Raw genomic sequence first — 20,258 nt, forward strand, 5'->3', positions numbered from 1 at the left:
GTGAGAGGAGGAAAACATAGTGTTTAGCTACTTTGCCATCTTGACGGGAACCTCAGTCTTTATTGATAAGCATTTATAAAATACTTTAAAGTGTCAGGCTTTGCATTAGGCTCTAGAGACAGAAAAATAAACACATTTTTCTGCCTCTACAAGAACTCACAGAACAGTGGCAGAAATAATGACAGGCAAGTGGTATCTGTTTTAAATAGAATGATATGAAGTGTTAATAGAGATATCAGAGGGTGGCTTTTTTCAAGAACCACCTGAAATTCTTTCTGTCCTTTTATAGTTGGTATTTTCCTTATTCTTTGTATGCAATACCTTTTCTGCAGGAATAACATCTCTTAGAGGGGGTAAGTTACACTTACGGTAGTTTTAGATGTGAGGTGGAAGTTTCTGAGTCCTAGTATGAGATCTGTACCAGCTGAAATTGTTTTTTTGCTGGAAAAAAATTGGGTTAATGCTAACTATACTCATAAATAAATTAAAAATAATTAAAAATATACTTGAGATGATTAAAATGACCAAAGATGTACTGAGGCGTAAATTAGTTGAAGCTTAGTGCAGAAAACAGAAACTACTCTAGGGTATTTAAAGCAGGAAGATATTTGATACAGAGAATTGGATGCATATGTAATCGTTGGATGACAGCTAGTGGACTGAATTGAAGGATCTGCCCCAGCTGCAATACAGAAGCCTGGAAGCTCCTGCTTTTTCCTCCCATGCCACTGCTAAAATTCTGCTTCTGGGTACCTGGTAACTAAACTATGGAATGACCAGCTATCTCAACTGCCTCTAAATGCTCAGGTCTCAGAACCTTGCTTACTCGTTGAAACAGTAACAGGAAGATAGCTTTCCTTTTACTTTTGTCTTCCAAATCTCTTAGTAAGTCATCTAGTTGACTACAGCAGACTCTTTAAAAATATAGTGTTAGACTTTTCAACCTTTCCAGAGTCTAAGGTACAAATAATAGAGAATTAAAAGATAATTTGTCTTGTTAGAATGGACACACTGATGACTGTATCAGTGGACTGGAGGAAATTTACATCTGGCAGTCTTAAGGATAAGAGACATAAGGGACCAAAAGTAACTTATTTTAGATGGATATGATAGAAAGAGCGTCATAGAATGACAATGATATCTGAAACAGGACTAAGTGGAGGATGCAGGGGTTCCGTTAAATGAATTCTTGTTGATTAGGGGCTTCAATTTACAGATTAGACATGAAACTTCTTGTTCATTGGGTTAAAGAATCAAAAGTGATAAGGATTCTTGTAGTCTCAAGATTTACATGTTTTCTTAATGTTTCTAGGACTCTCTAACATTTGGCCTTTAACTCAACCTTTTTAGTTTTTAATATGATTATTTACACAGCCCTAATTTTCACAAAAATAAATCTTCTGTAGGGAAGAGGATTTGCTGTGACACAGGGAAACTGGAAGCAGAGAAATGTTCAGGGATTGGAAATGTTCAGATAGGACTGTGGTCTTGATGATGGCTGAATTAACTTCAAGAACTAAGAGAATCTGGTGTTTGAGAACATCTTTAAATGGAAAGTGTATAATAGCACAGCAAGAATTAGGTGTTTTTTATTTTTCATTTTTGGCACAATTCTACCTGTACAACTTATTAGGAAAGGAAGGGGCTAGTGAAAATGCTGTATCTTCTTTGGCTCTGTCAACTATAGAGCGTGTTTGTGTTCCTGTTAATAACTTATCTCAAACACACCTTTGTAACCTGTATTTTTTTTTTAATGTTAGTATTTGCCCTCATCCTATATGGAGAGAGACCTTTAGTTCTACATTGTAGTTACAAAGAAAAAATATCTGATACTTAAGAGCATATACTGATTATGCAGTTTTGATTTTCAGGTTGTTACAAGACATGAAGATTTACTGGCACAAGCAACTGGCATTGAGTCTTTGGAAGGTATGTTTCCATTAATTATTATAGATTATGTAGAGTTAAACCAGGGATTGGCAAATTTCTTCTGTTAAGGGCCAGATAGTACATATTTTAGACTTTGCGGGCCGTACTGTTTCTGTTGCACCTACTAACCTGCCATTGCAGAGTGAAAACAGCCAGAAAATATGTAAATGAATATGTGTGGCTGTGTTCCAACAAATCTTTAATAAAACTTTGCTGACCCTGAACTAAACTATCTGGATTCAGATTCTTGCTTTTACTGATGTGTAATTTTGGACAAGTTACTTAATCTTTCTGTGCCTCAGTTTTATCTATAAAGGAAGAGTATTAATAGGCACTAACATGGTGTTATTTGGAGGATTAAATGAACTAACAGAATGCTTAGAACAATTCCTGACACATATTAGTGCTTCTATAACTATTAATTAAAACTACAAAAACATCAATAACATCAGAGTGGGTAATAGTGGAAGTAAGCCTGAATTCTTCCTTATTTTTGTCTTTCTTCGAAACTCTTCAATGAAAGTATAGTAGAATAATAATACATTGGATTTTTATTTTTATGAGTCCTCATTTTTGGTTGGCTAAATCTTTTATAAATTTTTATTCTCTTGATTAAACTATATCTCATAAATAGGAAATGTTAATATTGTGTTTTACATTATCATTTGTGTTGTGATTATCATTAATCATTGCACATCAAAAGAAAGCTGTGTTGATCAAATTCTTAAGGAGGAAGAATGTTGGTTTTTTGTGATGCAGTATTCTTTAATGTTTCCCCCAGTATTTTTTATGCACTCAGAGGTATTCTCAGTATATATACTGTTTCTAAGACATCTTGATGAAGAACTTAGTATTTTTGGAAATAATAGTTTGATATTTAATATTTAAATTTTATGTCAGACTATGTTCTTGGGAAAATTAAAAGGCTCTAAGTACTGACTTAACGCTTAGAAATTAATTTTGTTTCTTAATCTCAATATTTTTTATGTGTTTTTAGAAGCAAGTAAATATCCTGTTTTAATGGCAATTTTTTAAAACAAGTGATAAATGATTGTTTCATTTGTAAAAACCCATGAAGATGGCTTGGTAGTACATTGATTCTTAATGTATATGTGAATATATATATGTATCATCACAACAAATACTTCTCATTGTGGTTTTCTTATGTTTTTAGTTCTACATGTACTTGTTTTTCCTGGAGTGCTTTTCAATGGTTACAATGTTTAAAGTATACTGTTAAATTGAGTCAGAATAACTATTTGTTGGATGAGTGTATAGAGTACAAAGGCTGGCTTCTCTGAATTCCTGTGATAATCTAAGCATATTCTCCAGATTATGAACATAAAATGTCAAAGTATGAATTGGTTAGTATTCATTTTAGCATGATTTGTATTTATAAGCACTTATTTTGAGACGCTGAGAAGTGGTATATCTTTGAAAAAGAATATTCTCCCAGCCTCTACTTCATCTGCTTTTCGTTCCTACATTTTTAAAATTTTGACACATGAGTAGTTTGGAGGTATATTTATTGAGACTATTTTATTAAAACTGCCCTCTATTTATTTTTTGTTCCTTTATTCATTTAAATATTGAGAACTTGCTAGGTTCTAGGCAGCTGTAATAATAGAGCCCCTGTCTTAGGAAATATTGAAGTAAGCCTATTTTATATAAAAAAAGATATCCTCACTCATTCATTCGTTCACTCAGTCAAATAGTAACTGAGAACTTGTTAGGTTTCAGGCACCTATGAACAGTAGACGAAGTCACTGTTCCTAAGGAACTGAAGTACTAGGTGGAGAAATAGACAGGAAAAAATGTACAAATAGGAAACTTCAGGTATTTCTAAGTCCCACAAAGAAAATCAAATGGATGATGGCGTAGAGGAAGGGTAGTACCTTACTAGCTAGGATGGTCAGGGAGACCTTTTTGAGAAGATGATATCTGAGCTGAGATCTGGGTAATGAGAAAGAGCTACCATATGGAGATATGGGGAGAAGAATGTTGTAACCTGAGGGACCAATAAATGGGAAGGTAGGTATTTGCTTGGCATGTTGAGCAGAAAGAAGGCCAGTACGATTGGATTTTTAGTGAATAAAGGAGATAGTTATAGATTAGGTTCTTGGTAAGGAATGTTGAATTTCATTCTAAATGTAATGATAAACCATTAGAAGGTTTTAATTAGGGGTTTTATGTGATAAGATTAATGCTCTTAAAAGTGTTCTCAGGTTCTATAGGAAGGCAAGGGTAGAATTAGGGGGTATCAATTTAGAAGCTATTAGAATAGTAGAAGTTGACTAGAATGGTGGATGTAAAGACAGAGAGAAATACATGGAATAAAATGGGGGCAGATGATAGACTTTGTTGATGGGAGATGAAAAGGCTAAGGTAGAAAGTCACCAGGAGTGACTCCTAAGATTTTAGTCTGGAAAATTGTATAGATGATGGTATGAGTAACTGAGATGGTTAGACCAGAGAAGATTATGATTTTGATGTATCAGGGGTGGGGCAGAAGTTATCTTGGGCATCTTAAATTTGAAATAAGAGAGTTCAGGGTTAGAGATTTGTGTGTGTATGTGTGCGCGCGCGTGTACGTGTATGTATCTAAGCAAGCAAATATAAAGAAAATCTATATAAATGTATGTATATATTTGTGTATAAGTGGATGGATATATGTATAAAATCAGTACTTTATTGAACAAATAGTATTTAAAACATTAGGATTGAATGAAATCCCTAAGAGAAATTGTAGATAGAGAAAGAGAAGATGTCTGATCTTCAAATCTTGGAATACTCCAGCATGTAGAAATCTAATAGAGGAGGAGTAGGAGCAACTAATGAAATAGGAGGAAACCCAGTGAGTATTATGACTTGGAAGCCCTGTGGAAAAAAATGTTTCAGAGAGGGAGTGGTTTATGTCATGAATTTCTGAGAGTTTAAACCAAATAAAGACAGAACCAAAAATCAAATTTGACATCTTGGAGATTTCTGGTGACCTTTATAAGACTTGTTTTGATGGAATATATATAATAATCCTATTGAAATTGCATTGTGGAGAGAATAATATGTAAGGAAATGATAACAAGTAAGGGCAGTACATTCTTGGAGGTTTAAGGTCAGTGAACCCTAAACTAGAAAATTGGGAATCCTTGGGATTAGAGAGGATTTTATTGGACTGAGCCATTTTAAAGCATATTTGTATGCTGATAGGAATGTTTATTAGTCCCAATATTACTTCATCTAATATGTAACAACTAACAACATAATATACTTAAATTTATGTTTCAGAACTGCAGCTATGCCAGTCGAATGTAGAAACTGAGTTTTAAAGAATGGAGTTCAAGATAATTAAATCTGTAATATTAGAAAGCTTATTTTTACCAATATAAAATAGTACAATTTAAGATCTGTCTTTTTGAAAATATTTTTAAAATTTTGTAAAAAGTTTACCATGTCGTATAGATAGAGAGTAAAGGCAATAATATACTTGCTGTCCATGTTTATTATTTATCTAGCATGTAACTAATTAACAAATAAATATTTTTTGATTACTTTCCATGAGAAGTAGTTTGAGTTAGGCTCTGGTCATACAAAAAAGTGAATGAAAAAGATACTTTTCTTAATGACCAGGGATTTATAGTCTAGTAAGAGTAAAACATTAAACAGATATACAAGTGGATATGTAATTACTTAATGTAATTAATGCCTTGAAGCTAATGTATGCTGTAGAAGAAAATAGCAAGAGAATCTAAATTAGTTGAGGGATCTGTTAGTAATTGTTTATGTTAAGCCAGGGCTTGAACGAATAGTAGTTTATCTACTTGGAGCCTGGCAGTGGGCTTGGGGTTGGAGAGAATATACCAGGCAGAGTACACCATTTCTGGGTCACGTATGGCCTTGTAGACCAAGCTGTGGACTTTAGTTTTAACATAGGAGTGAAGGGGAGACTGCGGAAGGTTAGCAGAGGAATGTTATGATAAAATTGGCACTTTTAAAGATCACTGAGGCTTCTTTTTATATATTTTTAAATACACGTTAACATGAAACTTACCATTTTAGCTATTTAAAAGCATATAATTCAGTGACATTAATTACATTTACAGTGTTGGGCAATCATCACTATCTAGTTCCAGAACTTTTTCTTCACTCCAAATGGGAATCCTATAACCATTAAGCGGTCACTCCCATTCCTTGTCAGACTTCTTTAGTGGGGCAGGGTTTGGAAGAGGAGGTAGTTAGAGGCTTTTATAATGGTACAGGTAAAAATATTGGTTTATTAGATTATAAGGGTGACAAAAAATTGAAATTTTCTATATATGTTTATATATTATAAAATAGATATATATTTTCTTTTACTTTTTTATACCCAATTTGAGCCCTTGTAAAATTGCAAAGTAATGTAAGCTGTTTTGTTTTCCTAGGTGTTCTTCAGATGATGCAGACAAGAATTGGGGCTTTACAGGGAGCTGTTGATAGGTACTGTTGTTCATTTTGTATATAAGTGGCATGGGAAGTTTTTATCTGTTGATATTTTGAAAATAATTTTATTGTCCCTCCTCTCTTTATTTTTCTTTTAGGATGAAAGCAAAAATTGTTGAGCCATATAATAAAATAGTAGCCCGTACTGCACAGCTGGCAAGACTTCAGGTAGGATCTCATTCTTCATATCTTTGTACTTTGTTATTCATTTTGTTTTTATAAGCAGACAAATTTCAAGAGAAGGAATTCTGCGAAAATAAATAAGGTGAGAGAAAAGGGGAAAAATAGCTTAAAGGGCTTTAAAATAAGTTATTGAGTTCAAATACAAATCTCAACTAGTCAAATGAATTTCTTACTGCGAAGATATAATCGTTTATAAACTCTTTAGAAATAAAAATTATTTCTTTTTATTTTTTGCATAGTTTCTGTAGATTATAACAAACTGTTTGCCTATAGTTAGATATGTAGATTGTTTCAGACTTTTCACAATTGAAGGTACTGCTGCTGTGAATAATTTTATTTTATACATAAATCACCTTTGGGTTATTTTCCTAGGAAATCCATTACTTTGCTCTTCATTTTACAAAGACAAAGTAAAATTCTCTTTTATTCTTCTCATCTCCTTTTTATGTTTTATTAATGTAATCTGAGGGCCTGATACTGCCCTCTCATTTTTCTTCTTCTATGTGTCTTCTATTAGCAACACCTTTCCCTTCTCTCGTAGTGATCTTATTTGCCATTATTCTATCAATATTCTGTCTTTTCTTCATTGATTTTTCTCATGTCCTATTGTTTTCTCTACAATTTTGTTGTTTTATCTGTGTCTACTTCCCTATTCTCACTGTTAATAACCTGGTTTATAACATCTAATGTCTGCTGTGTGACACAACTTTGGGAGTCACTGATTATCATGGCGCCTTTCCTCAGTTCATTTAACGTCACCAAACTTTACTTCAGACACTGGCCTAAGGGCTGGTGCTAGAGGCATCTTAAGACAAGTCTTCTCTCAAATAGCTGATAGCAGAGTAGGAGAGACAGGCTGATGATTATAATGTATTGTAATAAAGGCTAAGATAGTGGTGGTTAACACTAGAGTGTTCACTATATGTTTTGTGCTTAACCTGCATTATCTTATTTATTCCTGTTAGTAATCCTAAGAGATTGGTTTGTAGACAGAAATATCGAGTTTTCCATCATTTTACTTTTTCTTTTTTCCCTCCCTTTAATCCCCTCTCCCGCCCCCCCCCGCCTGCCCCTCCCCCCTGCCTCCTCCTCCTCCCACCCCGCCTTCCACACCTGACCCATGGATGTTGCTGTTTCTCCTTTAGAATTGGATCTCTGAAGGTGGGGTGTCTCCTCCCACATGCTTGCGGTGTGCACCCAGGGCCTGGTGCATCCCCAGCATACTCGGGGGACCTGGTACCCCCGGGGCATGGTACCCCCAGCACACTTAGGAGGCCTGATGCACCCAGGGTATAGTCCGTGGCTCCACCCGGAGTGCAAACCCAGGACCTTCTGTGTGTAAAGCAGACGTGCTAACCTGTAGTAGTGTAGTCTATGGAGCTACCCTCCATTGTTTGACTTTTACTTATTTTTGTCTTTTACTTAAAGTGCATTGTAGACTGCATATAGTTGGGTCTTGCTTTTTTAATGGATTTTACAAAATGTGCTTTTCAATTGGGTTGCTTAGACCATTTACATTTAATGTGATTATTGACATGGTTACGTTTAAGTCTGTCATCTTGTTATGTTTTCTATTTTCCTTTGTTCCTTTTTGCCTCTTTTTCTGTCTTGTTTTGGGTTAATTGAATATTTTTATGATTCTATTTGCTTCCTTTGTTGACTTCTTAGTTATAACTCTTTTATTTTACTGGTTGCACTAGGATGTATAGTATACATTTTAACTTCTCAGTGTAACTTCTAGTGATATTATACCACTTTACATATAGTATAAGAACCTTACAGTAGTTTTCTCCCAGCTTTTGTGCTATTATTATACGTTTTACTTTTACATATGTTTTAACCTCCATACTATATCGTTATTGTTTTTGTTTAAACAGTTATTTTTAAGAGAAATTTAAAAAGAAAATCTAATATATTTATCTATGCAGTTACCATACTCTTTTTTCCTTTGATTAGATTTATATTTTCAGGTGGTATTATTTTCCTTTTGCCTCAATAACTTATTCTAACATTTCTGCTGTTGATGAATTTTTTTCAGCTGTTGTATTTCTAAAAAAGTCTTTATTTAATCTTTCACTTGCAAGCTATTTTGCTGGATATAGAATTCTAGATTGAATGATTTGTTTCTTTCAGTATCTTAAAGATACTGCTCAACTATCTTCTTATTTTTGTTGTTTTCCTATGAGAAATCTGTTATTATCTTTGTTTCTCTGTATATGTGTTCTTTTTCTCACTGTTTTTAAGATTTTCACTTTATCACTGGGTTTCGAGCAGTTAGATTATGATGTGCCTTGGTGTAGTGTGAGTGTGTGTGTGTGTGTGTGTGTGTGTGTATTTGTTTTTGCTTACAGTTAATTGGCCTTGGATCTGTGGGTTTAAAATTTTTTATTAAATATGGAAAATGTATGGCTATTATTTCTCCAAATATTTTTTCTGTTCCTCCCCTTTCCTCTTCTTCAGGGGCTACAATTACAAATATACTGTGCTAGGTATCTTCAAGGTATCCCGCAAATCACTGGATGTTCTATTCATTTATTCTCTCACCACAGTTTTTTCTGTGTGTGTTTTATTTTAGGTAATTTCTATCAGTTTGTCTTCAAGTTCACTAGTTATTTCTCCTGTACTGTTTAATCTGCCCCTAATTTCATTCAGTGTATTTTTCATTCCAGATATTTTTGTTTTCATCTCTAGAATTGTGGTTGATTTGTGTCTTTCAATTTATCTATTTAACTTTTTGAACATATGGAATACTATTTAAATGTCTTTAGTAACTTATAAATTATTCTAGGCATATCAAATTCCAGTTTTAGAACATTTCTGTCACTGCCAAAAGATCCCTTTTTACCCTTGGTTTATTCTGTTTGGACTGGGTGGCTTATAAACTACAAAAATTTATTTCTCACAATTCTGGAAGCTGGAAATGTGAATCATGGTACCAGCATGGTTGCATCCTGGAGAGGGCTCTCTCCTGGATTGCAGATAGTTATTTTCCTGTCGTATCCTTATGTGGTAGAGAGGGTGAGAGAGCTCTCTGGGGTCCCTTTTATAAGGGCTTCACTTTTATGACTTAATTACCTCCCCAAGGCCTCACTTCCCCATACCATCATATTGGGGGTAACGATTTCATCATATGAATTTTAACTTTCAGTCCATTCTAGTTATTGGTCCTTATTCCTATCCCCAGTACTACTCAACCACTAATCTATTTTCAGTGTCTATAGATTTGCCTTTTCTGGTTATTTCATGTAAATGGAATCATGCAAGAGATAAGTCTTTTGTGTCTCGCATCTTTCAGTTTGCATAATGCCCTTCAGGTTCATCCATATTCTAGAATGTCACCAGTAGTTCATTTTTTTTTTTTTTTAACTGCTGAATACTGTTTTATATAATGGATGTACCACATTTATTTATTTATTTACTTACTTACTTATTTATTTACCAGTTGATGGGCATTTGAATTGTTTCCAGTTATTGGCTTTTATGAAAATGCTGTTATAAACATTTGCTTACATGTATTTGCGTAGACCTATACTTTTAATTTCTCTTAGGTAGGTTTCTAAAAATGGAATTTCCGGGTTGTATGGTAAGTTTGTTTAATTTTTAAGGAATACCACATTGTTTTCCAAAGTGCCTATACCATTTTATATTTCCACCAGTGTGTGAGGGATCCATTGTCTACACATCCTCACAACACTTGTTATTTTATCTTTTTTGATGTAAAGTGGTATCTCGTTATGGCTTCAGTTTGTATTCCTCAAATAATGAGTGATATTGAGCATCTTTTCATGTGCTTATTAGTCATTAGTGTATCTTTATTCTGTTCAGTCCGTTCACATCTTTTAGCTGTTTTAAAATTGGATTTATCTTGTTGAGTTGTGGGAATTTTTTTATATATTACAATACAAGTACTTTGTCCAGTGTATGCTTTGGACTATTTTCTCCCAGTCCATGACTTGATTTTTCATTTTTAAATGGTCTTTTGAACATAATATTTAAAAATTTGATGAAAGTCCAAATTATCTTATTTTCTTTTATGGATTGTTAGCACCAGGTTTATTCTTGAAAAATCTTTTCTTTCTCCGTTGAATATTTTTGTTGCCCTCACAAAATTGAATTGACTATATATGTCTGGGATTACTTCTGGACTCTGTTCTCTTCAGTTGATCTAGTTTTCCGCCTTTATACCATTAGTACACTGTCTTGATTACTACAGCTTTCTAGTAAGTGGTTTTTTTTTTTTTAGCTAAATGATTTAAAAAAGGATACTATTTTAATTCTTTTGAAATCCACATAAATATTAAAAGCAGCTTTCCAATTTACCAAAAATCTGGTTAGGATTTTGACTGGAAATGTATTGTATCTGTATGTCAAATTGGGGAGAATTGCTGTCTTACAATATTGAATCTTCTCATTCATGAATATGCTGTATCTACAGTTTTTTTAGGTCTTCTGTAATTTTGGCAGTATTTTGTTTTCAATTTTGTTCATTTTGTGCTTAAATATTTTGTTTTGTTACTATACTAAGTGGTATTATTTGAAAATTTTTATTTTTCTAATGTTTATTGCTTTTTTATAGATATAATTGAACCAGCTCTTTGTTGTATTTATTTTTTCTATTTTTTTGTTTTTGTTTTCAATTTCATTTATTTATGCTCAAATTTTGATTATTTCTTTCCTTCTGCTGACGTTAGGCTTTATTTGTTCTTTTTCTAGTTTTTTAAAGATGAAGCGTTAGATTGTTTATTTTTGCTTGTTCTAGTTTTTGAAGATAGGCCTGTAATGATATGAACTTTTCCCTTATGAACACTTTTGCCATGTCCCAAAAGTTTTGATATGTTGTACTAACATCGTTGTTTGTTTCTATGTATCTCTTGATCTCTGTTTTTATTTCTTCTCTGATCCAGTTATTCTTTAATAGCATGTTGTTTAATCTGCATGTATTTGTGGTTCTTCCTGATTTCTTTCTGCAGTTGATCTCTAGTTTCAAAACATTTTGATCAGAGAATATGGTTGGTATGATTTCAACGCTCTTGTATTTCTTGAGGCTATCGCTATGTCCCAGTATGTGATCAATCTTGAGAATGTTCCTTATGCACTAGAGAAGAACGTATAAGCAGCTGTTTTGGGATGAAAAGTTCTGTAAAAGTCAATTATGTCCAGTTGGTCTAATGTTGTATCATTTAAGGATGTTATTTACTTATTGATTTTCTCTTTGAATGATCTGTCCATATCCGATAGTGTGGTATTTAGGTCCCTTACTATGATAGTGTTTTGGTCTGTTTCTCTCTTTAGTTCTGTTAGTAATTGTTTTACATATTTCGAGGCTCCCTGATTGGGAGCATAGATATTAATAATTGTTATGTCTTCTTGGCACATGATTCCCTTTATCATTATGAAGTGTCCCTCAGTATCTTTCTTTACCTTTTTTATTTTGTGTCTAATTTGTCTGATAATAGTACCGCTACTCCCGCTTTTCTCTGAATGCCATTTGCTTGAAATGTCATTTTCCACCCTTTCACTTTGAGTCTATATTTGTCTTTGGATCTGAGATGTGTCTCTTGGAGGCAGCATGTGGTTGGGTTTTGTGTTTTGATTCAATCTGCAACTCTGTGCCTTTTCATTGGTGAGTTCAGTCCATCTACATTTAGGGTGATTATTGAAATATGAGGTCTTCTTATAGCCATTTTATCTTTTGCTTTTTGGTAGCTCAGTGTTTTCATTGCTTCTTTATCCTTGTGCTTCTGTTTTCTTTATTTTTGTTGGGTTTTGTGGATTTTCCCTTTGGTCCTTTTTGTTTTATGTTATATACTATGGTTCTGAATCTTTGGTGTGTGGCTACCATTATGAATATGTAAATGATATATTTATACAGCGTTCATTTTCTTCTGCGAATGCCTTATCCCCATTCCCCTTTGCAAATTTGGATCTTTGAATCCCCCCCTTTTCAGTCATTGTTACCTCAATTTGTCCCTATGTATTCTGAATGTTCATTACTAACTTGTTATAACAATTCTCTTATTAGTTAAGCTTATAATGTAGTGTTCTTAGTAAGGGTTGCATTCCACTGCTTCTGTTTGCTCGATAGTCACTTTACTCCTAATTATGTATTTTTTTTTTTTTTTTGTCATTTTGTTTTAGGTGAACTGACCCCTTTCAGTATTTCCTGTAGTACAGGCCTCATAGTGGAGAATTCCCTCAATTTTTGTATATCTGGAAAGGTCTTAATTCTCCTTTGTATCTAAAGGAGAGCTTAGCTGGATACATTATTCTTGGCTGGTAGTTCCTTTCATTTAATAGTTTAAATACTTGATTCCATTCTTTTTTGGCTTGTAAGGTTTGCACTGAGAAGTCTGAGGATAATCTAATGGGTTTACCTTTATAAAGTTACTGTTTTTTTCTCTCTGGCTCCAGTGAGAATTCTGTCTTTGTTGTTGATCTTTGATAATTTTAATACAATGTGTCTTGGTGAAGGCCTTTTTGGGTTGAGATAATTGCATATTCTGTTGACTTCTTGAATTCCAAGCTCCAGCTCATTCCTTAGATTTGGGAAATGCTTGTCAACTATTTGTCTAAAAATACTTTCTAGTCTCTCTTCTTTTTTCTTGCCTTTGATAATGGCCATTATTCTTATGTTTCCTCTCCTGATGTTATCAGCTAGTTTTTGTATTTCTCTTTCATTATTTTTCATTCTTTGGTTTCTCTCTTCTTCCTTCTGATTTATTTCTATATATCTATTTTTGATATCATCGATCCTTTCCTCCATTTGGTTGACTATTTCTCAAGCTTGCTATTTCATTTTTCAACTCTTGCAGTGTGTTCTTCATCTCCAAAAGTTCTATTTGGTTCCTTTGGAGGGTTTCAATCTCCTTGCTCTGCTCATCTAGGTGTTTTTTCAATTCCTGAAATTCTTGAATTGAGTTGTTTTGGATCTCATTGAGTATTTTCAGAAGTACCATCCTGAATTCTCTGTCATTTAAGTTGCATATTTCTAGGTCTGCAAACTTGTTTTCTGGAGATTTTTCTCTTTCTTTCTGAGATGCCTTGTCACCTTGGTTGTTCATGGTGTTTAATGGACTATTTCTCTGCCTGGGCATTAATGGAAGTGTATTCTGCTGTTTTTCCAGAAAGATTTATTATATAAAGGTCTCTCTTCAGCTTGTTGCAAGGGAGGCACTTTTTTTTTTTTTGGTTTCCAATAGGTGGTGTCTAAGCCTCTTGGATCTCTGCTTTATGTAAAGCCTTAATAACATTTTTAAAATTTTCTTGTAGATATTTAATCACACTTGCTACCCTCAGTTTCAGTTCCTGTCAGTGTCAGTGACAGTCTCGGCAGCATTTGCTTAGATTCTCCTGGGGCTCCGCGGTGATTCGTCTCAGAGTGTATGCGGGGAGGGACCCTCTAGGTTGTGGGTTGGGGGCTATGACTCAGCCTCTGTTTTGCAAGTGTGGCAGCAAATATCGGCTGTTGTTTCTCTGCAGTCCTGTCCCACTTCTCTGCTTTCTGCCCTGATGACTGGGCCCTGCAGCTGGCTGGCCACAGGGAGCCCACAGCTATCCCAGGCAGAAATGTTCTGGGAATTGCTGCGTGAACTCGCTGCTCCCACTCCTTCTGCTGGGAACTCCAGTGACTGCGAGTGGCACCTTCTTTATTACTCGTAGTCCAGCACCCGGCACCCGGGGTTCTGACCTGTGGTAGTAGTTCTTATGCGCAGATCTCATGCTTAGACATGCTGGTGTGCAGTTTGGGTGTTTTTTGTTCGATTTTAGATGTTCAGCTTTTTGTTGTTTCAAGGGGAGAGATCTGGGGACATCTCTCACTCTGCCATGTTTCCAAAGGTCCTAGCCTTTTTCATTTTAAACATTGGGGAAACTTTAATGTTTCTGTTTAATCATTTTATTCTTTAAGCTCTTAATTCATTTAAATGTGTGTGGTATTTGAAAGCAAGAAAGACATAGCTATAATCTTCTTTTAGCCTTGAACTTATAGTGTGTGTGATTGTACCTTCTATTAGAAGAAAGTGCTTTTACTCTTAATTCTTTTTGCTTTTTATCCCCATTTTATTCTCTTTCAAAAAGCCTTTTCATTCTCCAAGCAGAAGCTTCTGACTTCATCTGTATACATGAATACATGAGTTGAATTTAATTATCACCCCAAGAATTATCTATATTTTTGTTCATTTTAGTAACATCGTTTACTTATGAAGTGCCTCAGAGTTTTTTTAGAAATTTGGAAGAGCTAATTCTTTTTATATATTTAAACATTTTTAACTTAAAATTATAAGAAAATGAATTTTACCTTTCCAGTCTTGTGTTTTTAATAATTTTAATCATAGTTTAAAAACTGTTACAGCTTTAATGAGATATAATTCACACATATATTACATAATTTCTATCTCTTTAACTTTTTTAACTTTTTATCATTTTGCTTTTTAATATTTATTTTATCATACATATATGTTAGCTTTCAATTAAGTTTTTATTTTTTAACTTTGAAATTATGTAAGAAAGAATGTTTGAGAAAATATAATGGAGAAAATCATTTCTAAAACTTTTATGTTTATGTTTCATATGTATATGGTTTTCATCATATACTTTTGTAGAGTTCTTTTAGTTTTCAGTTGATATGCTATCAAAAATTTTATCTGTATTGTTATATGGAATGACGAGTTATGTTTCATATGTATATGGTTTTCATCATATACTTTTGTAGAGTCCTTTTAGTTTTCAGTTGATATGCTATCAAAAATTTTATCTGTATTGTTATATGGAATGACGAGTTTTTTAACTGGTTTTATAATCATCTGCCAAACAAGTGAATGTACCTGGAGGGAAGGAAGAGGGAAGATAATAACAATAGCATAAAATGCCAGTGTCTTCAAACCCTTTAAAGACATATAGAGCAACTAGGATAGCAAAACCAGATAACCCATGCTGGCGAAAGTGATCCTGTGCTAGTTTTGGGCCTAGCCTTCAAGGTGCACAACAGCATTTTTTTTCTGCTGCGGGAAAGCTAGTGTCCGTGTAAGAAGTCTAGATACCTTGAAACCACCATGCTGTGAGGAAGCCCAAGTCAGCTATGTGAAAGGACAGGTAGAGACGAGTGAAGGCTTCTTGAACTGTCCAGATGAGCCTGTTGTTAACTGAGAAGCAGCAGAGTGAGTAATCCCAGGTGATACCACATGGAGCGGTAGAAATCTGTCTAAATTCTTGACCCACAAAATTGAGGGAAATAATAAATCATTTTAAACCACTAAGTCTTGGGCTGGTTTCTTGTGCAACATTAGAAATTAATACACTAGCCAAACTGATTTTAAAATATAGACTGCCATCCATATGTAAGAATGCAGGGACTGTTGTTCCCATGGGCCTTTCCTAGAAATCTGTTATACACTGCACCTGACAACCAAAATGACTTACATCAAAGTAAGATTAGTGATATGTATCATAACTAGGATTAAATGAGTGGTGTAAAGGAGAATGTAGTATGTAATCACAGTATGTTTTGACAAAGAACTAAAGTTCCATTGTAGAAAGATGTGGGGAGAGCACGTGCAGAATTCTTCTAAACTATCTTCAATTATATTTTTGTTTGTAGTATTGGTTTTGTATTAAGATGTTTTCTATGTATTGTGCAGCAAAGCAAGTGAATAACTTTAAATTATTCTAATTCTCTTATCTAATGTCTTTGATAGCTAGGAATCCATATGGAAGAAATAAATTAGGAGAGTAAGTAAACACCCCCCCGTGTTCTTGATTTTTAATTGGAAGTATCAATATGAACTCATATTTTATTTTATCTTAAAATGGTATATACATCATATATTTATACATTTTGTACATATGTATATATATAATTTTAATCTGAGAATATTTTATGTGTACTGTGGAATAAAGTAAATGAATATTTATGTGATATTTTAATTTTGACATTTCCTAGCTATGTCTAGTGGAAAGTCCCAGAAATGAGCAAACCTAGTTCCCAGAATGTGGTCTTGACATGCTGTTGACTTCTAAAAGACACCAGGGCTTCTTTGATAAAGCTTTCATTCTAGGTCTGGGGCATGAAAATATAAAATGATCCTGGAATATTTTTAAACCCTATACCAAGGAGGCTATCAACAATTACTAACTAGAGTTAGCAATTAAAGGATTCAGTAGCCAACTTGAAGGGCCTCTAAGGTGAGTGACCAGCTCTCCCAGTTTTAGCACTGAAAAATCACGTGTTCCTAGAAATCTCTCAGTCTCAGGCAAATCAGTATAGTAGATCACCCTCAGAGACTCCCACTAGCCAGAAGTTGAACAATGTGAGCATTTGTAAGGATAAGTGCTACGTTGGAATGGCATCCTTTATTATGTTTAAATCTATGATTTCATAATGATAGCCAAAACAGAACAAAACCCACTAAGTGTTCATCTTTGGTGGATATTAAGAAAGCACATTTTAATTTTGAAAACTGATAAACCAAGAGAAAGAATCAGGTATTCTGTATGAACAGTACCACTGGCTAAACAAATAATAGGTGAGGTAAAGCTTCTTTTTACAGAGAAATTTTATATACTAGCAAATAAAGACAAAATGATTGAATTGGAGTATCACCATTTTGCAATCACTGTTTTAATGGATTTTAACATTGTGTCAGTGACTGCTTATAGCACTAAAAGAGAGAAAATCACAGGTGTGCCGCATTACTCCACCACTTAATGAATGATCTTAAACACGTATCTGATGAAGCTGCCTACATCCAACTACTAAACGTGTAGGAAATATAGAAGACAGAAGAACATGTTGAACTACACTGGGAATGCAATCAACAAAACCCAGTTTTGTGGGAAATCGTAGGACAGATGATCTAATATATTCAACAGATTGCAAAGAAACAAAAGAAATGGTGAGGGAACCTATATAGATTAAAAAGGCAAAATTAAAAAATAGCGTTTATATACATATACACTTCAGTAATAAAATCATAAATAAAAGAAAGGAAGCAATTACCACAAAAGCCAGAGTAATCGTTTATTTTGATTGTTGTGAAGAGTACCGGGGCATGGATAAAGGGTGTCATGATTAAGAGGGAATTACATGGAAGGCTCCTTTAGTTGGCTGGCATGGTTATTTCTCCTGATCAGCATAGTGGTTCCAAGTTCATTTAGCTATAATTTATGTATATGATTTTCTATGTAGTATTTATATCTATTTTTAAATATAACTTTTTTAGAGCAATTTTCAGTTTACAGCAAAATTGAAAGGAAAATGCAGAGATTTCCTATATGTCCCCTGCCCCTATACATGCATAGCTGCCCCTTAATATCCTCCACTAGAATGGTACATTTGTTATAATTGATGAACCTATAATGACATATCTGTCACTCAGAGTCCATAATTTACATTAGTGTCCACTCTTGTGTACATTATGTGGGTTCGTACAAAAATGTATAATGACATACCCATCATTATACTATTCTGAGAAGATTCAACATAATCTGTTAGTAGAGAACCAGTGAAGTTTATTAAAAAAGGGGCTGGCATGCTGAAAACTGTGTTTTTAAGAAGATAAATCTGGCAGGATGTATTTCAGTAAGAGACTGGAAAGCTAGCCGGAGACCACAGTGCTAAGGTGAAGGTGATAAAGATTGGGATTAGGGTGATGCTTGTAGGAATAGAGGTAAAATAACTTGGTTATGCAGTAGAAGAATAGTTAATAAGACTTTTTGACAGATAAAGTATGGTTAAAAATAAAAGCATTCAAAATAAACTCAAATATTTCATGTATGAGGGTATATTCTCTATTGAGTAGGTACCAGGGAATTCTGGCAGGACAATTCTAGGTGATTAGACTAAAGTTAAGATCTGTATTTCTCCTCATGATATATTTAGAGTCCTGGAGGAATGATTGCTAGAGATTATTCCAAATGGTTCATCTAAAAATGCCATCTGACAAGAAACTGATAATTGTGGTTGTTTTTGGTAAGTGCATAGTCACGACATAGAGATGTGAGAGTTACTTTTCATCTTTTTTATCTTTTCAATTTTGAATCATGGGATTGTATTACTTATTCAGAAAATAAGTAAAATGTAGTTAAAAGATGAAGATACCCAAATATTTCAATTTCCAGGGGAAGATTCTCATTTGGCATTCTTCTGTTATTTTAAGTACTTCAAACTATTGTTATTCGGAAAAGAAGTCAGGTAAACATGTTTAATACTTAGTTGCCTTTCATTTACATGTATTTGTAAATGTATATTTGATTATATGTTTGTGTGTGTATATATTATGTGCGCATGTTGTGGGTGCATGAGTATGGCTGTTTGGCTCTAGTGTGTATGTGTATTTCACTCAGAAAAAAATGTGTATAGGTGGAGCCTTAGTAATCCTGTCTTCCCAGTGCTTTTAATTCTTATTGCCATCAGGTAAGATTTTCTTCTTTAGATGGGAGATGTTTGAATAGCCATCCTCAGCGCCATTCAAAGACCATGGTGATGCTGCAGCAGCATAGACTGTCTCTATTTTCTTCATTATCGCGGCTGATGCTGCAGGTCACTACATATCTACTATTCCATCAGTCTCTCTTCTTCTTACTCTCCCTCCGGCAATTGTCCTGGATCCAACTTCAGTAAGAAAGTGTTCTGAAATACATGTTGTAGTCTTGGACAGGTGAAGACCCAGTATTAGATCTGGTAACAAAAAGGTAATAAGAGGTGGCATATAGTTTATTTGTTTTAATAACTTTTGCTTGGATAAATTATTAGTGATTTAAAAAAAATCAGGAAAATTCAAGTAGGACATACTTATTCTTTTAGGCCTAGTAAAATTGGAAGAAGTTTTAAGTCTGTTCCCCTAGGGACCTAGAAAAGAGAAATTAGGATTGGAAACAATAGGAGGCAGTAGTAGGAAGTTAGGCAGCCCCTAGCACAGTAGTTGTCAGCCTTGGCTGCACATTGACACCACTCGAAGATATTTAAAAAAAAAAAAATTCTGATGCTTAGTTTCCAACACTAGAGGTTCTGATATAATTTGTCACGGCTATGGCCTGGGCATTGGAACTTTTTGAACTTATCTACTTAAATTTCTTATGAAGTCCTGAGAACCACTGGCCTAGAGAAGGAAACTGGTATAGGACAGAGGATAATCGACCCTGGGTTTCACAGTACCTCAATCCAAAATTCTCCCCATTTGCGATAAATTGAAGTTTATTTAAAAATGATGCTATTTAAGATTTGTGATTATGTTTCTGATTGGTGGAAAACAAAAAAGACATGAATGAATCTTTGGCATCTGGAAAGAATGAACAGAATCACATAATGATAGTAATAAAACTTCATGGAGTGACTATACTTCTTTAACATTGTGATATTTGTACAGGTTGCGTGTGATTTGCTTCGGAGAATAATTCGCATCTTGTATCTCAGTAAGAGACTCCAAGGACAACTGCAAGGGGGAAGTAGAGAGATAACAAAAGCTGCTCAGAGTCTCAATGAACTTGGTAAGTACTTTTTTGATTGCAAAGTTAGAAGAGTTTTAAAGATTTTTCAGTCACTTAATTTGTTGACTTTTGTCATGTTATCACTATTGACAGATATTGAGCAAATTTATTGAATAATAATTGGCTGTTTACAACATTGTTACATTTTTCAAAATTGATAAATAAAATTAGTTGATTTCTTAGAAATG

General features: G+C 34.0%; 1 protein-coding gene across 4 annotated transcripts in view; it reads left to right on the forward strand.

Moving 5' to 3' along the window:
• Positions 1-20,258, forward strand: part of COG5 (component of oligomeric golgi complex 5) — a 275,480-nt gene that overhangs the window by 9,095 nt on the left and 246,127 nt on the right. For all 4 annotated transcript variants that reach the window (XM_036230277.1, XM_016145849.2, XM_016145848.2 and 1 more), the window contains exons 3-6: positions 1,872-1,929; positions 6,348-6,402; positions 6,504-6,573; positions 19,950-20,070. In XM_036230277.1, coding sequence (XP_036086170.1) covers positions 1,872-1,929; positions 6,348-6,402; positions 6,504-6,573; positions 19,950-20,070 — 304 coding nt within the window. The remainder of the gene's footprint in view (positions 1-1,871; positions 1,930-6,347; positions 6,403-6,503; positions 6,574-19,949; positions 20,071-20,258) is intronic.

This window comes from Rousettus aegyptiacus, unplaced genomic scaffold, assembly GCF_014176215.1.
Source record: "Rousettus aegyptiacus isolate mRouAeg1 unplaced genomic scaffold, mRouAeg1.p scaffold_m13_p_13, whole genome shotgun sequence".
In the NCBI taxonomy this organism is placed as follows: Eukaryota; Metazoa; Chordata; class Mammalia; order Chiroptera; family Pteropodidae; genus Rousettus; species Rousettus aegyptiacus.